The 17,827-nt window shown below is 39.3% G+C and overlaps 1 protein-coding gene across 1 annotated transcript in view; it reads left to right on the top strand.

Annotated features, from left to right (window-relative positions):
* The window catches only part of stk10 (serine/threonine kinase 10), a 125,853-nt gene that overhangs the window by 82,182 nt on the left and 25,844 nt on the right, over positions 1-17,827 (top strand). The window contains exons 4-7 of the mRNA XM_039776404.1: positions 6,538-6,687; positions 11,883-11,955; positions 12,431-12,625; positions 13,735-13,816. Coding sequence (XP_039632338.1) covers positions 6,538-6,687; positions 11,883-11,955; positions 12,431-12,625; positions 13,735-13,816 — 500 coding nt within the window. The remainder of the gene's footprint in view (positions 1-6,537; positions 6,688-11,882; positions 11,956-12,430; positions 12,626-13,734; positions 13,817-17,827) is intronic.

Raw genomic sequence — 17,827 nt, 5'->3', positions numbered from 1 at the left:
AGCCTTGACTCCCTAAGAAGACAAGGAAAAACTCCCAAAAAATCCCTTGTAGGGGAAAAAGTGGAAGAAAAATTGGGAAAGGCAGTTTAAAGAGAGACCCCTATCCAGGTAGGTTGGGCATACAGTGGGTGTCAAAAAAAAAAAAAGGGGGGACAATACAATACACAGAACAGAATACAAGTAATCCTCAATACAATATAATAATGCAATAGAAATATTACAAGTACAGAGCAGAATTCAACACTAGATGATATCCCTTAATATCACCTGGATTTGTTTAGAGTCCTGGAGACCTCAGCCATCAAGCTGCCTCCCCCTACTGGCCATTCCACAGCTGAGACAGTGCTGGGTCTGCCAATCCGATGATTCTATATAATAGTAGTAAGAAAAGTACAGTATTTGTTTGCATCATAAAAAGAAGTGCCATGTTCACATGTTGAATTATCTCCGTTTGATACTTTAATAGAGTAAGTGGGTTCAGAAAATGGATAGATTAAAAATAGGTTTCACTAAAAAATTTCCAAATTAATCTATATTGTGTGACATATTTTTTGTTACTTCCACACAGTTTTTTCATATAATAAAGCTGTCCTCATGGCTGCACATCATGGTCCACTAAACATTTGCTGCTTAGGAAAGTTTAACGCCAAAGAAGAAATTGTGCAAATGAGACTTGTTAATTGTTTATTTGGGATTTCACAGAAGTGTGCTTTCAGAACAGAAGCCCACATTAGACCCCCCAAGGATGGCCTCTTTAGGTCTAACATTTTGCATTTTCCACAGCTTGTGCAAAACAACAATTGGAAGTGGAGTAAATATTGTGTAAACATTGTTCTGAAAAGAAGGAAAACTCCTCTGGGCCTGTGCTCAATTAGTACCTGAGGAGCTCACTGGAAATGTTAGATCCCTGTGGGGTTTCAGGCAGAGCAGAGCCCAAGAAGATGTCAAAACTGCAAAGTCTAACCTTCAGAAAATGCATTAGAAAACATGCAGCATCTGTGTGTGATACACATCATGTTTAGGTCTGGGACCCAGTATTAATGGCAAGTTTGATTATAACACCTAATCTGGCATTAGTTCTAAACTAGTTCACCTTAAAACAGCATTTAACCCAGTCCTATTTTGGCCCCCAAGTGTATCCAGTGTACCTGCTTCTTGGTAACTGTACCAAGTGTTATTTTGCTGTTAGTGAAGCATCTCATTTGCTGTGTGAATTGGGGAGGTTTGCCTGCCTGTAATTATTTGTAAATACTAGGGGGCTTTGCCCCCTGCTCGCTTCACTCGTCCACCCCCGTGTTTGGTTTACCGGATATGCAATACAATACAATTTATTTTTGTGTAGCCTAAAATCACACAAGAAGTGACGCAATGGGCTTTAACAGCCCCTGCGTCCTGACAGACCCCCAGCCTTGACCCTCTAAGAAGACCAGAAAAAACTCCCAAAAAAAAACCCTTGTAGGGAAAAAATGGAAGAAACCTTGGGAAAGGCAGTTCAAAGAGAGACCTCTTTCCTGGTAGGTTGAGCTTGCAGTGGGTGTCAAAAAGAAGGGGGTCCTTACATACACAGAACAGAATAAATCCTCAGTACAGTATAAAAAAAAAATTCTAGAAGTACGGAGCATTAGATGATATCACATAATATGATTTGGATTTGTTTAGAGTCCTGGAGACCTCATTCATCAAGCTGCCTCTCCCATTTGGCCATTCCACATCTGAAATAGCGCTAATCCAATGAAAGGACTACTCTTTCCCACGATTTCTCGGATCGTACATCTGGGATGACTTTACCTTAGGCAGGCAATATACAATTTAAAGAGATTGTTATTTTCTTGGGAATTGTTGCATATGCTTTATTTTCACTTTTACTTTAAAAACCTTTGTAAAAACAATACTTGTCCTTTATTTTCGGCCCCGGGCGTGGTTACATCTCTTCCTTGCCAGACGTATAACGCTACTCGTGTTGTGAAGGGGAGGGGCAGCTGGACACACGCTAAGGATATGCTGTCGCATCATCTGCTGTCTTCCTGCTGCTGGCGAGCTGCACGTTTTGCTTGTCTCTTGTCGTTTTAAGAGCTGGGAGCACATGAGTCTTGTCTGATGCAATCCAACAACTGCTAGAGTTAGATGTCTGTGGACTTGTTTTAAATAATGGCTCACTGCCTGGTCTCGCGTGAAGTTCTAAAAACAATACTTGTCCTTTATTTACGGCCCCGGGTTTGGTTAAATTCTTTCTTGCAGGACGTACAATGCTGCTCCCGCGTGGTTGGGGGGTTACTGCTGTCGCGCTCCCCTTCGATCTTTTTAAAGCCTTTACACCTGCTGTCCTTTTTTCTACTTTGTGTGTCTGCTGCTCGCGTTCTGTTCGTTTCTCCGTCATCATAAATATACACCTGACCGAATTGTGTTTTCTTTGAGATTAAACTTGTCATTGTTCTTTTTAGCATTTTTTTATCTCCACCACTTTTGGGTCTCTTTTCTCCGTGCTTTGCTTTTCTTTTTCGTTTAGTCGTCGACCTTTCATTTCTGCCCTATTCATTCCTACTGTATTGACCTTATACACTTTATATGCACTGAGAGCCATGGAGCTGTGTGTGCTGCGTGACTGCCTTTACACTACTGATTTGTTTTTTCTGCCCGTGGTCTTATTTGTCGATATTGCTTGTAAGTAGGGCGTTTCTTGCAAGAATCTTGTTCTATGTTACCGTGAGATGCACCATGGCAAGTCTCTTTCGTCTTGCAGGTCTTTTAAATGTCTTCCGAGAAGATCACGTATCGTAGCCTTGCTTTTGCTTTCCAGGACAGGATTTCTTTTTATAATAAGCAATTTAATGCCTGTTCATCAGTACAAAGAAGAAAAAAGGAGAAGGCAAGAATGAAGTAGCAAATTTTATGCAAATGGTACAAGTCCTTGATGACTGTTGTGTACATTTCTGTCAATAGCAGAGCACACGATCATTTCCTGACTTTTTGGCAAGTGGGATCTTTCACATCAGCAAATTTTAACAAGTCATACTGTTTCTTTGATTGTAATCTTAAAACTAAATGCTTTTAACTGTTTGGAAATCAAGTTTCTACTGTGTGCTGAACCAAGGATACTAACAATGCCCAAGATTTAAGATCTTACCTGTAGTGTTGTACTGCACACTGTTGGGGCAAGTTGTTGCTGAAATGTTGAGCCAAACCAATGTTATGTGAGAGAGGGGAGCATTTGTTTTTTTAAACACCTGTGCAGTTTGCCTTAACCCTGCGTCTGCACAGGGTTTATTCCACTTGTTCACCCATGTTCAACAGACTTGTATATTTGGTTAATATATAACTGCACTACAGTAATCCCTCCTCGATCGCAGGGGTTGCGTTCCAGAACCCCCCGCGATAGGTGAAAATCCGCAAAGTAGAAACCATGTGTTTGTATGGTTATTTTTATATATTTTAAGCCCTTAGAAACTCTCCCACACTGTTTATAAATATTCTCCGCAGTTATACAGTAAACCCTCATTTATCGCGGTTAATCTGCTCCAGACAGATAAATGAATTTCCATGAAGTAAGATTCTTTATTTATAAATCTAATATTTTCGCAGTTAGAGCACAGAAAACCTGCTTATGACCTTAAAAATACATTTTTTAACATTATTAGAGCCCTCTAGACATGAAATAACACCCTTTAGTCAAAAGTTTAAACTGTGCTCCATGACAAGACAGAGATGACAGTTCTTTCTCACAGTTAAAAGAATGCAAACATATCTTCCTCTTTAAAGGAGTGTGTGTCAGGAGCAGAGAATGTCAGAGAGAGAGAGAGAGAGAGAAATGTAAATCAATAGGGCTGTTGTGTTTTTAAGTATGCAAAGCACCACGATAAAGCGGCCGCAATGAAGGGCTCAATGTGAAGGTAGTCTTTCAGCATTTTTTAGAGGAGAGTCCGTATCTTCTAAGCAAACAGCCTCTGTGCAAAAGCCCCTCTGCTCACACCCCCTCCATCAGGAGCAGAGAATGTCAGAGAGTGTGAGAGAGACAGAGAAAAGCAAACAATCAAAAATCAATACGGGCTGTCAGAGCTTTTAAGTGTGCGAAACAACGCGCAGGAAGCATATCATATATCATTGAGGAGTTTTATTTAATACGTAATACATGCTCTGATTGGATAGCTTCTTAGCCATCCACCAATAGTGTCCCTTGTATGAAATCAACTGGGCAAACAAACTGAGGAAGCACGTACCATAAATTAAAAGACCCATTGTCCACAGAAATCCGTGAACCAGCGAAAAATCCGTGATATATATTTAGATATGCTTACATATAAAATCCGCGATGGAGTGAAGCCGCGAAGGTCGAAGCGCGATATAGCAAGGGATCACTGTATACCCAATGCAAGAGATGCTGGATATATTGGGAAAAGGATGCTAAGGATTGAGCTGCCAGGGAAGAGGAAAAGAGGAAGGCCTAAGAGAAGGCTTATGGATGTGGTGAGAGAGGACATGCAGGTGATGGGTGTAACAGAACAAGATGCAGAGGACAGAAAGATATGAAAGAAGATGATCCACTGTGGCAACCCCTAGTAGAAGCAGCCAGAAGAAGAGACAGCAAAAGACCACTGTGATGGATTACACTTCCATTCAGATGTACCCAATGTTGGCAAGATATGCCACATTCAACCCAATGAATTAAGTAGTTTCAGAGATGCATATTTTCTGTAACCACCTTTTTCCATGTCATGGGTAAGAAATCACACTTTATGGTAATTCAGCCTTCATAGACAGACAGACACAACTTCTCACATGCAGATTGACTCACAGTGGGTGACTCAGTGTTTCCAGTCATCAAGATAGTAAATCTGTGGAATGAAATCGGCAGCCTTGGAAACACCTGATACAACCATAAGAAGATAATGGGAAGTGGTCAGTATCTCATACTTTGGCACAGTGAATTGTGTCTGTTTTCATTGAATGAAAGATGACAAAGCAAAATGTGTTGTGTTCTTACCTGAGGTTAAAATGAACTAATTTTAGGACTTGGAGATATGAAGATGATTGTTAGTTATAAACTGAAAAGGATAGAATTGAATGAGGTAGTTCTTAGTAATTGACAAGATCAGACATGCAGGAGCAGCTTGAAACATTGGTACTTCATGAATATGCCACTAGTTCATAAGTAGAGCATTTGGAAATTTTTAATTTGGGAAAAACAGTTTTTGTTATGTCTGGAATCTAAAGGCATGATAAAGATTTTGGATATGGCCTGTTTCAAAAACTTTGGATGTGTGCAAGCATACTGTGTAATGAACCGAGAAGACTCTAGGGCAGCTTCCTGTCTTGCACCGCTACAGTTGGATTAATCAGGAACTGAAAATGGATGATCACACAGAATTTAATATCCAAGTATCTTGGTTGGTTGGTTGTTTGGTGTAAACTATTAAAAACGATAAGTGTGTGCTTTAATGTTCAGTCCCTTGTTACACTAAAAGTCACTGTTAAATTAACTAAGTGTGTCATTTGGATTGTCACCTTACATCACTAGAATTACAAAGTATCCTCTACTGAACAGTAGAAAAGCTGTTTGATTTTTATTTTATTTTATTTTTTTACTACTTAGATGTGAACCACCTTATTTATTGAATGTCCTTCACTCGTGTTCTATCATGTCTTCTGTTGTAGTTATTTAGCTGCTGCATCTTTCTATTAAAGCTGGGGTTGCCAACTCCGGTCCTGGAGGACCACTGTGGCTGCAGGTTTTCATTCTAACCCTTCTTTTAATGAGTGTCCTGTTTGTCTTGCTAATTAACTTCTTGTGAATTCATTTTAATTGAATTGCTTTTTTAAGATTTGCTTGCCTGAATTTCTTCATTGTTCCTCTGAATTGCTTAATTTCTTTCCTTAAATGGCACCCAAACAGAAGCGAAACGTGAAGTGATTGAGCCAACAGAAGACAAACTAAGTCAGGGCCTGAAACTCCAACCAATTTCACTCCAACCAGCTGTTTAAGTAAGCTGTGATTCTTGTCGTTAATTAAACCCATTCTTTAACTCCATGGCTTGTTGCTGCTCTTGTGATGCATTAGCAGACATATCCAAAATTGTTGATTTTTCTCTTTCTAAGAGCAGTATTTTGGGGACCTGAGCAGATCTACATTCCCGAAACCTTCACCTTTCTTTATTTTCAGATATTGTACAATGGACACCAGTTGTTTTGGCCCATTTTGTATCTCATTATTTTTTGGCTGCTGATTAAGGAAAAAGAAGCAATTAAGGGGTCTGAGTCTTCAAGAGCAAGTCAAATAAAATTAATTCAAAAGAAATTAATTAGCAGCAAAAACAGGTCACTCGTTAAAAAAATGGTTAGAATGAAAATCTGCAGCCATGGTGGTTCTCCAGGACCGGAGCTGGCAACCACTGCATCAAAGAATTGAGGGTTCATTATAGCTAGCCCTTGTAGAAAACAGATTGTGTTTCTCTTGAGGGCTGTTGATTAAGGTTCTTCCTGTGGTTTTATTTTGCAGTTAATTCTTTTTTTCTCTCTCTCCTTGCCTCCTGCCATCATTTCCAGAGCTGGACAAGGCATTGACAGAACCACAGATCCAGGTTATTTGCCGTCAGATGTTGGAAGCCCTGTCTTATCTTCACAGCATGAAAATCATTCATCGGGATCTGAAGGCTGGCAATATTCTGCTGACTTATGAGGGTGATATTAAGCTGGGTAAGTATTATTTTTAATCATATGAGATACAAGTCTAAAGAAGTGAAGAGGCAGACTGTGTTGAATAAGGCATATGGGGCAGCAAGTGGGGCAGTTTCAGTCTCACATCTCCTGAGTTCCAGGTTTGGATCCCAGCCTGTATGGAGCTCATTCTCCTCGCATCTCTGAGTTTTCCTTTTGTATACCTTAACTTTCCAGAATTGTCCCAGAGTCACTTTAGGCTGATTTTCAGATGTAACTTCATCTGTTTTGAAGTGTTGGTGCTTGTGTGAACTGGCCTGACAGTGTGATCCAGCTTCCTGTTAACCAGAACTGGATTAAGTTGTTTGAGAGTTTTATCACAGAGGCTGAGCATATGAGTGAGTGTGGTGCTTCCTTAAAGCTCTGGGCTTGAGTCCTGGCTCAAGCACTCTTCTCTCCATGACTGCATAGAGTTTCGTCTCACATCTGAGTGGGCCAGGTTAATTGAAGACTGTAAACTGGACTGCTTTGTATGCCCTGTGATAGACTGGCAAGGCACCAGGGTCAGCTCCTTGTAAACCCCAAAAATGTGCTAAGCATATTCAGTCAGTGAACGGCAGGTTTGTGGTGTTGTGTTCGGCTCAGATGACTTTACATTGCCAAGAATAGTTGAAGCTTCAGGACTTTTTAAATTTTTTTTTAAATATTTACATCTCTAACACAATTTATTTTATCAAAGTGTGCATAAATTTATATTTAATGTATAAAGATGTTAGATTTTCTTTTTGCTTTTTACTTTTGCCTTTTGCTCCCTATTATTTTCATGTGCACTCTTTCAATATTAGAACAAAAACTTCCTTATTACTTAGTTTGGGAATTCTGACTAAAATACTTGCATTGTATTTTTGTAGCAAGCAGCCTTGTGAAATGTCAGTCTGAGTGGGTGGTCAAGAGAGGGATTAAAATGGAAGAAATGTGCCACCCTTACCGGCCTCAGCAGCTTGTGAATGTCTGAGGCTTTTTTGGTGATTCTCTTCTGTGCTGCTTTCTTTAGGGGCTGGCGGTGCTGAGAAGCTTTCAGCTTTCAACACCGCAAGACATGGAACGGCATTTACAATTAGCTGTTTTATTGAGCTTCCCCATCCAGGCAACAATAAGGACCTGGGTAAAAAGAGCAGGTGGCCTAACTTAGTTTTTGTTGTTTCTTTATGTTTGAAGCAGTCATAGAAAGGCCTTTGTGTTTTACACTGCCTACTATTAATTATTAAAATCTAAATATGCCACTGTGTGAAATAAGAATTGTTTGTTCATTGTTTAAGTGGATATTGCTTCAGATTGGGCATGTCAGTGGAAACATTTTCTGAGACATTTATATTGTGCCCATCCTGAACTCTTGTATACATCTACAAGAAGTGAACAAGCCAAAGGCTTTTGTCTGTTTGTTTCCTGTATTGCTTTCCTTTTTTCTGCACTCATCACCTAACTGTAATAAGCATGACACTGAAGGAAAATCGTTAGTCTTTCATAACAGCATAGGTGATGAAATGGCTGGTTTAGAGATTATCTAGGAGAGTGTCTTAATAGCCTCTTCCTCTTTCATTTGGCTTCCGTTTTTAAAAAAAAAAAAAAAGTTGATCGGTCAGTTCCCATGTATGTTTTCATTCATAAAACACACACAAGTAATTATTATTTAAACCTGATTATTTTTATGTAACTTTCTGAAACCACGTAATGCAGTTATAGTGTGTCGGGGAGACAGATCCTGTCCTGGTAATTTTGAAGGTAATGCAGTCAACCCCGAGTGGGACACTGGATCATTCATACTAGGTCAAATTAGCAGTGCCAATCACTACCTGTAGGTGTAGATGGTCATTAATTACTGTCAGATGTACAAGGTACAGGGGAATTATTACTTGTGTGTGTCAATCCGCATGCAACACATCGCCACACCATGAGTAACACCAGGCCTTTGGAATGTGGGAGGAAAACTGAGTGTGTAGAGAAAACAAACATGCGGACATGGGACGAATATGCAAACTTTACACAGATGGTGACTGGGTCAGCATACACAATTAGGACTCAGACATTGTAACTTAGCAGTGCCAGCCATAGTTATAGATAACTTTTTAGTGTACAAACAAAATTATTGACATGTTTAGACTCCATTATTTACATATGATTGCAAGTAAACCTCTCACAGGCAATGAATAAGATTTAAAGGCAACTGTGCTAACCACAGTGCCCTGTGAGAACTTTGTTATTACTTGGGATTTCTACTGTGAAACTCCTTCACTCAACTTTCTATCAGGTCTTTTTGGTTTCAGCCTGCTGAGCTCAACAAGACCATTTTATCCCCAGTAGTGCTCTTCAGTTTCTTCTGGCACTCACAAACAACTGAAGGATGTGATGACTTTGCCATGGTGGAGGACTTGTGTGCTTCAGTGATGATTAGAGGGGAGGAACCAGGCGAAGACTAATTTAACACACAACAGTCACATTGGTTTTAAATATAAGTGGAGTTCCTTCCATAGTTATGTACCCCAATTAGACTTGGCCTAAAAATCCCATGTAGAGATCTCATGTGGGCTCACCACCTTCACAGCTAATGAATGGAGTGAGATGGGCAAGAGTGGCTGTGAACCTGCAGCACGTACATTTTTCATAGACTGTTTCATCCCATTTGGTGAATAAATTTGAGATGATTGCCATAGCAGACAGTGCAAAGCATTTAATTCATCACAGATAGTTATTTGCCGGGTCCATCACTGCATAAAAGAAATAATATTTAAGGTAAGGTCTAAAAATTTACAGTGCAGAATTCACCCTCCACAGAAAATATTGTTTGATGCCACTCCTTCAATGGCCACAATCACTTAACATTGTTCAAATACAAACACCTCCTCAAAAAAGACCACCAGATTCAGTGACATTCCACTTCTATTGTGTAAGCATTGAAATGATTAATAACAAAACTTAAAGCAAAAATCACAGAGGAAGAGCACCAGAAGTGAAACTTTGATAACTGTAATTCTGTTAAGTGGCAGGTCTCAGTGAAAAAAAATCTAGAAAAACTGGATAGGAGAGTATGCAGTACACTGGGCTGGCAACTTCTGAAGCCTGCTTTAGGATATGTAATAAAGTCCATGACGAGTTGCCAAATTAATGAAGAAAAACCAGAAGTTAATGCAACGCCAACACACTTCTGCTTTTTTTTTTTTTTTTTTTTCACACTTTGCATTTAGTAATTAGGTGTGGTGGGGTAGTGGGGTTTCTGTTTAGGTTGGGTGACTTCCGCAAATCATTTTTCAGAAAGTATCTTTTCATTTTCTCATCAAGTCTTGGGGTGGGCCCACAGTCAGTGCTCTAAATGTTTAATTTACTTGTAACATATTCTTGTGAGGGAAGTGGATGTCATCAGTCTTTCTTAAGAAAACCTTTCACCTGGGGCCAAGGCCTTATCATTCACGCAGTTTAATGTAAGGGTTCAGGGAAATCAGTTGGTCCCAGGTTTTCATATTTTGAGCCATAACGACATAGCTTAAGGAGATACAGTCATTTGAAAAATGAATTTTAATTTATATTTGGATATACCAGGCCATATTCTCAGTAAGTAAATATATATTCAGGTGATAAATAGGTCATAGGGTTTTTTTATTGGAACAGATGAATAATCTAGACAAGAACAGTCCATTCAGTCCAACAAAGCTCTCTATTCCTATCCACTTAATTCTTCTAAAGTAACATCAAGTCAACTTTTGAAAGTCCCTAAAGTCTTACTGCCTACCACACTACTTGGTAGTATATTCTGTGTGTCTGAGCTTCTCTGTGTAAAGAAAAACATTTTAATGTTTGTGTGAAATTTACCCTTAATAAGTTTCCCTATGTATCCAATGTTTTTGATGAACTAATTTTAAAATAATAGTCTCGATCCAATGTACCAATTCCCTTAATACGTTTAAACACTTCAATCATGTCACCTCTTAACCTTCTTTTGCTTAAACTGAGAAGGTTCAGTTCTTTTAATCTTTCCTGAAAATTCAACTCCTGTAGCCCTGGAATGAGCCTAGTTACTCTTCTCTGGACTTTTTGTATTGCTGCTATGTCCTTTTTGTAGCCCCGAGACCAAAACTGCACACAGTACTCCAGATGAGGCCTCACCAGTGCATTATAAAGCTTGAGCACTACCCATTTGTATTTGTACTCTACATAAACAGTATTAGGGCGCTATATAACCTAACATTCTGATAGCCTTCTTAATGGCTTCTGAACACTGTATGGAAGCTGATAGCGTAGAGTCCACTATGACTCTTAAATCCTTCTCACAAGGTGTACTCTTGATTTTCAGACCTCCCATTGTGTATTCAAACCTAACATTTTTACTTCCTACATATAATACTTTATGTAACATACCTTAAATTTCATCTGATACAAATTGGCCCTTGCACTGTGGAACACCACTCTTAACATCAGCCAATTCTGATGAGGTTCCTCGCACCACCACCCTCTGCTTCCTGTGTCAATTTTGCACCCATCTGTACACCACACCCTGAACTCCTTCTTCATGTATTTAAATGTTTTCTGAAAGTCCAGATAAGTAATATCCGTATGCTCCACTTTGGATCATATCCAGCTGATGTTTGTCAGTCCAACATAACTGAATGTACTAAAGCCATGATTGTTAGTTATGCCCAGAAATGCAAAATCATACTGCTGAAGGTAGTGTGCTTACTTTTTCACAAGGGGTTGTGGGCGTGCCTGTCCCAGCAGTATCTGGAACAAGGCCGGAAACAGCCTTGAAGGGGGCAACAATATCTATAGTTGTGTGAAAATGCTAGTGAACCCTTGGGAGTTTCCTAGATTCCTGCATGAAAGGCCCCTAATCTTCATCCAAAACAAAATTATATATAAAGGAAATCTAACACAGTTAGTTATGCATTGTTATATCTTTGTCCTCAGTGTTGCATTTTTACAGGTTTCCAACCCATTTTTCTCCCCCTGGAGTCTGACTATTGTGTTTAACATACTGACTGACAGGCTGAATGCTCTGCTTATGCTGAAAATAAGAAAAGCTCTAGAAGAATCACCTGCCAATACATAACTTAAATTGGCCTTGGTTCGGTGTATTGAGTATTACGATTCTAGTATGGCTACAGTAAAGAAACTCCTTGAGTTTCACTAAACCCCCTCACATGCCTTTTGTTGTTAACCCTTTCTTGTGTGATTTATCTCTACAGCGGACTTTGGTGTATCTGCAAAAAACAATCAGACCCTACAGAGAAGAGATTCCTTCATTGGGACACCTTACTGGTCAGTATGTGGAAGTGAAGGGCAGGAATGCCATTGTATTAACCTTGTAATGTGTATGCATTCATTCCCTGTTAAAACGTATACAACAAAAAATGTTAAGCAGCACCTTGGAAGAAATGTTAACTGATTAGGCAAGACTACAAGCTTTCTCCAGTCACAACAAAGAAAAATCTTGAGTTTTTGCTTCATTAGTCTGTTGCTTTAATATTTGTGTTGACTGGGAAGATATTAATAACTTTTTATATAGCTTTTTGAACTCAAGTCCTGTAGCAGTGAGTTGAATGGTGTGTGTAGTCTTCCTTAATTAATAACTGTACAGGACCTTTCACTGTGAGCAGTAAAATAGACAGTTGTATAATACAAAACTTTAAATATGAGTCCAGTGTTGCTTAGACTGCATGGAGCTTCACTAGGAGTGTACATTAAGACTTGCCTTCGGTTTAAACATGCTCACTTCATTCTTTTTGTTTTTAAGGATGGCTCCTGAAGTGGTAATGTGTGAGACTACTAAGGATACTCCATACGATTACAAGGCAGATATTTGGTCACTGGGAATCACCCTTATTGAAATGGCTCAAATTGAACCACCACACCATGAGCTAAATCCCATGAGAGTCTTGTTAAAAATTGCCAAATCTGATCCTCCGACTTTAGAGCAGCCTTCTAAATGGTATGTTGGTCATTCCCAGGGTGTAGTGTCATTGTGACTATGGTCAAATACTGTAAATGGTGGGATTATACAATATTTTGAGGCCAGGCAATTCAGTTTATAATTCTCGACTTAAGAGGCTTACTTCTAAATGAGTTTTTGAACAATGTGTAAAATTAGAGTGAATAAAAAATATTAATTCTTGATACAAATGAATGCTGAGGGTCAGCAGTAAAACAGGGGAAACTATTGAATGTTAGTCCCTCTTATAGTGAAAGTCTTAAGAACAGGAACCTAATACAGAAATAGACACGGGTGAACTTACCAGATCTTGTTTAGCATAGCATGCAGGTGCTGTGCTGTGGTGGAGATAAAAGGCAAGTCAGAAGGTCACTAGTTCACTAGCCACTGAACTGCTGAGTGACCCTGGAAAAGTCACTTAACTTGTTCATGCTCGAGTTGTTGTTTTTTTTTAATTTTAATATGTAACAAAGCTTCTAACTTTATATGAAGTGCCAATAGAAAGACACTGTAATCTTTTTTTTTTTTTTGTATAATTTAAAATTATTGTTTCTCTAGCATTTAAAAAATATTAATTTTCCAGTTTTAAAATGAATAAAAAATTAGAATGTTATTACAAACTGTTAGTAGGGTATAAAAAAGATTTTAAAGGAATACTCCACAATTTTTATTTTTATTAATATGTTACCTACCCTGTGTACTTTGTAGCGATGAGTGAGAAATATTTTTAATCTCATGTTTTCATGCAGAACGGAGATAAAAAAAAATTGAACAGAAGGCTATGGTGACTAACATTGGACACTTGGCAAGCAATATCTAAACAGTTCATAAAAAAATCTGACATATTTAAAAAAATATATATATCATTTTTTGGTGGAATATTTCTTAAATACCAATAGTAACAGTCTTCTTTTGCATATGGAGTTCCTAAATATTTGCACAGCCTGGATTGAATAGTTAAGCAAAACCTAGCTAGCTCTTGAAATTAGCTTTTATGTGCCAAACTTGTATATCTGTCAGTTTATCTGTCATTTTCATCACATCTCAAATCTATTAATTTTTCTGTTTCTGGATATGTATTCTATTGTCTGGCTAATTATACATTTCAGGTCACAGGAATTCAAGGCTTTCCTTAAGAAGTCCCTGGACAAGAATCCTGAGTCTCGGCCAAGTACAGCAGAGCTACTGGAGGTAACACCACTCTGAGCCTCCTTGCTGTCTTCCTCTTTTTAATAACATCCTGTTATGTAAAGCATAGTGAAGCTCCCTGGCTTCTGTTTTAGGAGCACAGGCCATCAGTAAAAGTGCATGATTTACTTTTTTTTTCTGTGAGCATTTAGCATATTTAATTTGATTGTTTTTACATCATATTTAAATACATCTCAGTATCTTGCCAAGTTTTTGTGATGTAACATGCCTGATGGTCAGAGTTTATCAGTTTCCTTTGTTAGTGTTACTGTGAAAGGAGTCATTAGCGCAGGATTATATGTCCATAACTCTTTTTTAATCTGGTAAACTGGATTTAGTTGTATGTGTTTGAAGAATGCTAGAACTGAACCAGAGTTAACAGACTTGTGGATTGGCCAAATATAATGAAGGTCAAACTTTTCATTGGTTTGTTGAAGGTGAATACTTCTAGTTAGAAAACACAGAGTCAGTTTATGCATTAAGCAGTGTTAATTGTATCTTGTATGTTAGAGTGTCACATGGATAGCTTACATGATCGAAGTAATTCGAATTCGGAATTGTTACATCATGTTTTTGCACTTCAAATTTAGGTGACAATTATGTGGATATCATGAAACATAAAAACACCAAATCTGCTCAGACCTACTTAGCACAATTTAGTGTCAACGCGTCATAAAGCCTTTTCCAGTAGCATTCACAGAGCTAGTTTGCCAGTTAATATAACAGGTATATGTTTAAGGGTATAGGACGAAACCAGAGGGCCTAGAGGAACAACCAGACAAATATAGGGAGAATGTATAAAAAATATGGACAAACATTCGTCTATATGGACAAAGACTGGGTTTAGGATTCAATTCCAGTATGCTGGAAGGTCATCTGGGATCTGGGAGGTCATCAATTCAAGACAGGTGACAACGTGAGGAAAGCGATGCAAAATTGCTTGCAAGGACAAGACAAAACTTTTTATTCTGCTGGAATCCAGGCACTTCCAGGCAGGTGGCGCAAGTGCATTGAGAAGGGTGGAGACTGCATTGAGAAATGACATTATCAGTTTTGTTAAGTTCATTCCATTTTCTGATAAATCTAACTTTAGCTTGTATTTCACTGTGCTTCTCCTTCACCTAATGTTCTAATTCATCACCTCTTAAGTTTGATTTAGTCCCAAGTATTTATACTTATATTTCACACAGTACTCAGTCCTCCTCCACTAACTACTGCAGCTCCCCACAGAGTTGTGTGCAGTGTCTCCAGGCAGCACAGAGGAATGCTTTGCAACAGACAGCAATAAATGAAATATAAATGTATAACCTGCCTGGTGTTTAGACCAAAATACCCATTAATCACTTTTATAAATATTACAAAGAAATTCTTTATCAGTCCAGTCCTTTTCAGTTTATTGGTTCTATTTTTCTACCCCTGTATCCTGTGTTGTGGTACAAGGATGGGATAAGCCCATACGGGCCACTACGACAGTGCAGGGCATGTTCATATATAGTACACCATCACACATTCGACTTGTCAGTTAATCTAATGTAACCCATCTTTGGGATTTTAGAGGAAAACCCACATAGACATGGGGGAGAATGTGCATACCTTACAACAGTGTACCCAGGTCAGGATTTGACCCCAGTGGTAAATAATTTGCCACATTGTAAACTGCTCAAAACAATTAAAGAAACACTTTGAAAACACATCAGATCTCAATGGGGAAAAAAAAAAAATCCTGCTGGGTATCTATACTGACATGGACTGGGTAATGTGTTAGGAATGAAAAGATGCCACATCGTTTGATGGAAATGAAAATTATTAACCTACAGAGGGCTGAATTCAAAGAGACCCCAAAAATCAAAGTGAAAAAATGATGCGGCAGGCTGGTCCATTTTGCCGAAATTTCATTGCAGCAACTCAGAATTGTACTCAGTAGTTTTTATGGTCCCCCCGTGCTTGTATGCATGCCTGACAACGTCGGGTCATGCTCCTAATGAGACTACAGATGGTGCCCTAGGGGATCTCCTCCCAGATCTGGACCAGGGCATCACTGAGCTCCTGGACAGTCTGAGGTGCAACCTGGTGGCGTCAGAAGGGCCGTAACATAATGTCCCAGAGGTGTTCTATTGGATTTAGGTCAGGCAAGCGTGGGGACCAGTTAATGGTATCAATTACTTCATCCTCCAGGAACTGCCTGCATACTCTCGCCACATAAGGCTGAGCATTGTCATGCACCAGGAGGAACCCAGGACCCACTGCACCAGCATAGGGTCTGACAATGGGTCCAAGGACTTCATCCTGATACCTAATGGCAGTTGCTGTCTAGCCTGTAGAGATCTGTGCATACCTCCATGGATATGCCTTCCCAGACCATCACTGACCCACCACCAAACCGGTCATGCTGAATGATGTTATAGGAAGCATAACATTTTCAATGGCTTCTCCAGATCCTTTTACGTCTGTCACATGTGTTCAGGGTAAACCTGCTCTCATCTGTGAAAAACACAGGGTGCCAGTGGTGGACCTGCTAATTCTGGTCTTCTGTGGCAAATGCCAATCGAGCTCCACAGGGCCCACTAGAGGACGTTGGGCCATCAGGCTACCCTCATGAAGTCTGTTTCGGATTGTTTAGTCAGATACATTCACACTAGTGGCCTGCTGAAGGTCATTTTGTAGGGCTCTGGCACTGCTCATCCTGTTCCTCCTTGCCCAAAGAATCAATACCGGTTCTGCTGATGGGTTAAGGACCTTCTACGAACCTGTCCAGCTCTCCTAGAGTAATTGCCCGTCTCCTGGAATCTCCTACATGCCATTGAGACTGTGCTGGGAGACACAGCAAACCTCCTGGCAATGGCACATATTGATGTGCCATCCTGGAGAAGTTGGACTACCTGTGCAACCTCTGTAGGGTCCAGGTATCGCCTCATGCTACCAGAAGTGACACTGACCATAGTGAAATGCAAAACTAGTGAAAAAACAGTCAGAAAAGATGAGGAGGGGAAAAATGTCAGTGGACTACACCTGTTAAACCATTCCTGTTTTGGGGGTTGTCTCATTGTTGCCACCTAGTGCGTCAAAGCAGCTGAAACTGATTAACAACCCCCTGTCCTACTTAACAGACCAGAAGTTTCATTGACTTGATGCTATACTCTGATTAAAAAGTGTTCCTATAATTTTTTTTGAGCAGTAAAATTAATATTTATCCGTATTTAACAAGATAAGTTTTTGTAACATCGGTTGCAGTTGTTAACAGGAAATCAAGTTTAAATTAGAGGTGAAATAGTTAAAAATTTGATGGCACAATGGCTTAGTAAATAGATGGATGGCACGAGTCAGTCTGAAGAGATAAAGTGGAACAGAAGTTACCTGTGGCCTCTCTGGTTTGTAGTTTCCAGTATCAACTGGACTTTAGCGTCATATGAAATCTGTAATATGCATAAAGCCTATGGATGTTACAATTCCTAATTTACAGTGTCTTCTCATTGGTAGCATTTGGTTTTCAAGTTTTGTTTATCTGTTCATATTCTAAAACTTATCATTCATTTGGGATTTGAGCCAGTAGCAGTGGGCCTAAGTCACCTTAGAGCGCACAAGATCTCTGCTCATGTGCGCAGTATGCCAATCGAGTCAGCCATTACATTAACCTTCATGTGTTTGAGATGTGGTAGGAAGCAGGAATAGGCCTCCTGTAGTCATCTGAGGCATCAGCAGTAAAGATTACATCCATGTACTGCCCTAAATAAAAACTTCATATTGTACAAATTGGTCATAAAATGTTTTTTGCTCCGCTCCCAATAATTGGGAGGGAGGGTTCTAGGGGATGGTTATGAAGGATAGATTAGGTGAGCTTTACCATTACAAGGTACAAGTAAAACATTTTAAGATTTAAAGCCCTATGTCCTTACAGATATTGCTAACAATGCACCCCCTTGGCAGCTGACCACCAATTATTAATGAGAAAGTTAAAGGTGAAACTCCCCACCAAAGAGCCTGCTAGATGTAGTGAAAATACAGATGAATGTGCAT

The sequence above is a fragment of the Polypterus senegalus genome, chromosome 13, assembly GCF_016835505.1.
Source record: "Polypterus senegalus isolate Bchr_013 chromosome 13, ASM1683550v1, whole genome shotgun sequence".
Classification (NCBI taxonomy): domain Eukaryota; kingdom Metazoa; phylum Chordata; class Cladistia; order Polypteriformes; family Polypteridae; genus Polypterus; species Polypterus senegalus.
This window is presented reverse-complemented; position numbering and strand designations above follow the sequence as displayed.